The following is a 4673-nucleotide window of genomic DNA, read 5'->3' as shown; positions in this document are numbered from 1 at the left end:
TGGTTATGTTTATTAATGTCTGTCATTCTAATCTGGTTATGTTTATTAATGCCTAGTCATTCTAATCTGGTCTGTTTAGTCATGACTAGTCATTCTAATCTGGTTATGTTTATTAATGTCTAGTCATTCTGTCTGTCACCATGTGATGTTTTCAATCTGTGACTGGTTCAGACTGTCACACTCTGTCTGTCACAGTCTCTGTCTGTCACTCTCTGTCTGTCTGTCTCTGTCTCTGTCTGTCACTCTCTGTCTGTCACTCTCTGTCTGTCACTCTGTCACTTTCTGTCTGTCTGTCACTCTCTCTCTGTCTGTCACTCTCTCTGTCACTGTGTCACTCTCTGTCTGTCACTCTCTCTCTGGCTGTCACTGGCTGTCACTCTCTGTCTGTCACTCTCACTGTCTGTCACTCTGTCTCTCTCTGTCACTCTCTCACTCTCTGGCTGTCACTCGGCTGTCACTCTCTGGCTGTCACTCTCTGGCTGTCACTTTCTGTCTGTCACTTTCTGTCTGTCACACCGACACACACACGGTCTTGGTTTCAAGAGGTTAGGTCTAGGTATGGGTCCTGTGATGCTGAAGGTGGTCTCCATGGTTACCCGTGATGGTGAAAGTAGTCTCCATTCCAGCGTGGATGTGGTCGGCAACGTGGCAGTGCAACAGCCATGTCCCAGGGTTCCCTGCAGTCATCTCGACCGTCTGAAACGTCCCCGGAACAGGTCAAACACATCCGCGCGGTGCACACTGTCCGTCTGACACACACACACACACACACACACACACACACACACACACACACACACACACACACACACACACACACACACACACACACACACACACACACACACACACACACACACACACAGACACCAGGGGAGAGCGAGGGGAGTACTTCAAACAAATCCACATTGTCGGTCTGAGGATCATATATATTTATACCATGGCATTGTTGAATAATCCTTTCTGATTGGCTTGAAGGGCATTCTAGAGTGTGCATGATTTCCCTATAACGGCATGGTATATTTGCCAAGAATGTGCAAAGCTGTCTTCAAGGCAAAAGGGTGGCTACTTTAAACAAATCAAAATATATTTTAGATTCTTCAACACTTTTTTTGGTTACTACATGATTCCATGTGTGTTCTGTCATAGTGTTTATGTCTTCACTATTATTCTACAATGTGTAAAGTTGTCCAAATTAAGAAAAACCCTTGAATGAGTGTCCAAACTTTTGACTGATACTGTCTGTACTGTTTATATTTCTGTAAACTGAACAGAAATATAAAGGCAACATGTAAAATGTTGGTTCCATGTTTCATGAGCTGAAAAGTAAAAGATCCCAGAAATGTTCCATACACACAAAAAGCTGATTTCTTTCAACTGTTGTGCACAAATTAGTTTACATCCCTGTTAGTGAGCATTTCTCCTTTTCCAAGATAATCCATCCACTCTGACAGGTGTGGCATATCAATAAGATGATTAAACAGCATGATCATTACACAGGTGCACCTTGTGCTGGGGACAATAAAAGGCCACTCTAAAATGTGCAGTTTAGTCACACAACACAATGCCACAGATGTGTCAAATATTTTGATGGAGTGTGCAATTGGCACGCTGACTGCAGGAATGTCCACCAGAGTTGTTGCCAGAGAATTTCATTTCATTTAATTTCTCTACATTAAGCCGTCTCCAACATCGTTTTAGAGAATTTGGCAGCAAGTCCAACTGACCTCATAACCACAGACCACGTGTAACCACGCCAACTGAGGACCTCCACATCCGGCTTCTTCAATTGAAGGATCGTCTGAGACCAGCCACCTGGACAAGCTGATGTAACTGAGGAGTATTTCTGTCTGTAAAAAAGCCTTTTTGTGGGGAAAAACTCATTCTGAAAAAAAAACCTCATTCTGATTGGCTGGAGTCTCCCTAGTGGGTGGGCCTGTCTCCCTAGTGGGTGGGCCTGTCTCCCTAGTGGGTGGGCCTGTCTCCCTAGTGGGTGGGCCTGTCTCCCCAGTGGGTGGGCCTGTCTCCCTAGTGGGTGGGCCTGTCTCCCTACTGGGTGGGCCTGTCTCCCTACTGGGTGGGCCTGTCTCCCTACTGGGTGTCTCCCTACTGGCCTGTCTCCCTACTGGGTGGGCCTGTCTCCCCAGTGGGTGGGCCTGTCTCCCTACTGGGTGGGCCTGTCTCCCCAGTGGGTGGGCCTGTCTCCCCAGTGGGTGGGTCTATGCCCTCCCAGCCCCACCCATGACGGCGCCACTGCCCAATCATGTGGTATCCATAGATTAGAAGCTAATTTATTTATTTGAATTGACTGGTTTCCTCATATGTACTTTAACTCAGTAAAATCTTTGAAATTGTTGTATGTTGCGTTTATACTTTTGTTATATTTAAGTATATATATATATTTAGTATATATTTAAACATTTGAGGTAGACTACATGATCACACTGGTAATAGATCTGTTGTTGTATTACTTATGAGGCACTGCTGAATGACATTTAAATAGTTGTTTATTTTTATTTTACTGCCTGCATCTGAAGGTCAGTCTCTGCAGAGGGAGAGCAGCAGACTGAGGGTCAGTCTCAGCAGTGGGAGAGCAGCAGACTGAGGGTCAGTCTCAGCAGAGGGAGAGAGCAGCAGACTGAGGGTCAGTCTCAGCAGTGGGAGAGCAGCAGACTGAGGGTCAGTCTCAGCAGTGGGAGAGAGCAGCAGACTGAGGGTCAGTCTCTGCAGAGGGAGAGCAGCAGACTGAGGGTCAGTCTCTGCAGAGGGAGAGCAGCAGACTGAGGGTCAGTCTCAGCAGTGGGAGAGAGCAGCAGACTGAGGGTCAGTCTCTGCAGAGGGAGAGCAGCAGACTGAGGGTCAGTCTCTGCAGAGGGAGAGCAGCAGACTGAGGGTCAGTCTCTGCAGAGGGAGAGCAGCAGACTGAGGGTCAGTCTCAGCAGTGGGAGAGAGCAGCAGACTGAGGGTCAGTCTCTGCAGTGGGAGAGAGCAGCAGACTGAGGGTCAGTCTCTGCAGAGGGAGAGCAGCAGACTGAGGGTCAGTCTCTGCAGAGGGAGAGCAGCAGACTGAGGGTCAGTCTCTGCAGAGGGAGAGCAGCAGACTGAGGTCAGTCTCTGCAGAGGAGAGCAGCAGACTGAGGGTCAGTCTCAGCAGTGGGAGAGAGCAGCAGACTGAGGGTCAGTCTCTGCAGAGGGAGAGCAGCAGACTGAGGGTCAGTCTCTGCAGAGGGAGAGCAGCAGACTGAGGGTCAGTCTCTGCAGAGGGAGAGCAGCAGACTGAGGTCAGTCTCTGCAGAGGGAGAGCAGCAGACTGAGGTCAGTCTCAGCAGAGGGAGAGCAGCAGACTGAGGGTCAGTCTCTGCAGAGGGAGAGCAGCAGACTGAGGGTCAGTCTCAGCAGAGGGAGAGAGCAGCAGACCGAGGGTCAGTCTCAGTAGAGGGAGAGAGCAGCAGACTGAGATCAGTCTCTCAACATCCCTCCGCTCTCCCCTTCCTCCACTGACCAAAAAGGGACACCGTCTTCCAGCTGATGGTGAAACACCAGCCACACTGCATTATTTCTGGCCTCGTGCACAAATTCATGTTGTCACTCCTATGAACAGAGAAGAAAAGGAGAAGAAGAAGAAGAGGAAGAGGAAGAAGAAGAGGAGAAGAAGAAGAAGAAGAAGAAGAAGAAGAAGAAGAAGAAGAAGAAGAAGAAGAAGAAGAAGAAGAAGAAGAAGAAGAAAGAAGAAGAAGAAGAAGAAGAAGAAAGAAGAAGAGAAGAAGAAGAAGAAGAAGAGAAGAAGAAGAAGAGAAGAAGAAGAAGAAGAAGAAGAAGAAGAAGAAGAAGAAGAAGAAGAAGAAGAAGAAGAAGAAGAAGAAGAAGAAGAAGAAGAAGAAGAAGAAGAAGAAAAGAAGAAGAAAAAGAAAAGAGTGGAAATAGGAAGTGCTAAAGATGGTGACAGCTACACTTTCCTACTCGTTCATTACTGTTGCAGTACTTGTTGAGTGGAAATAGGAAGACCGCTTATTTTAATGGCTTATTGAATAGGTGTTGAATACTAAGTGTTGACAGTGAGAAAGAGTAAGAGCTTAAACTAACTCATAAAAACAGCATCTCTTCGCTGTATTCGTTGACCGTCTTTATCTAGTCGTGGTTTTTAAACGTTTTGAAATCTCACAGTTTCAACTTTGCTGTAGCTTTCTTTTATGACTACAGACGCGGTCATCTGAGCCATCCGATTGTCCAGCGGAGGCCTATAGTTGATTTGGACCAGCAGAGTTTGTACCTTCAGACACATGAAAAGGTTCAAAATGTGTCAAATAATATAAATCAATAATTAGACACCGTGTCAACAGAGTTCCACATTTTTAATTGAATTCAATTTTTCATTAGTGAAACTCATCAAAACAACAAAGATGTAAGGATGTGAAGTAGCAGCGCACATAAGAAACAATGTCCCACATAATATATGCCATTTAGCAGAAGCTTTTATCCAAAGCGACTTACAGTCATGTGTGCATACATTCTACGTATGGGTGGTCCCGGGGATTGAACCCACTACCCTGGCGTTACAAGCGCCATGCTCTACCAACTGAGCTACAGAGGACCACATATCCCAGGTGGGAAAAAGGCCTAAGTATGATCCCCGATTAGAGGCAACGATATTCAGCTGCCTCCAACTGGGAACC

General features: G+C 46.6%; 1 protein-coding gene across 1 annotated transcript in view; it reads right to left on the bottom strand.

The window, feature by feature from the left end:
* Positions 1–526: 526 nt before the first annotated feature.
* The window catches only part of LOC124007369 (ferroxidase HEPHL1-like), a 77640-nt gene continuing 73493 nt past the window's right edge, over positions 527–4673 (bottom strand). The window contains 2 exon segments of the mRNA XM_046317871.1: positions 527–713; positions 716–749. Coding sequence (XP_046173827.1) covers positions 553–713; positions 716–749 — 195 coding nt within the window. The 3' untranslated portion in view covers positions 527–552.

Source organism: Oncorhynchus gorbuscha, linkage group LG20 (genome assembly GCF_021184085.1).
Source record: "Oncorhynchus gorbuscha isolate QuinsamMale2020 ecotype Even-year linkage group LG20, OgorEven_v1.0, whole genome shotgun sequence".
Taxonomy (NCBI): Eukaryota; Metazoa; Chordata; class Actinopteri; order Salmoniformes; family Salmonidae; genus Oncorhynchus; species Oncorhynchus gorbuscha.
This window is presented reverse-complemented; position numbering and strand designations above follow the sequence as displayed.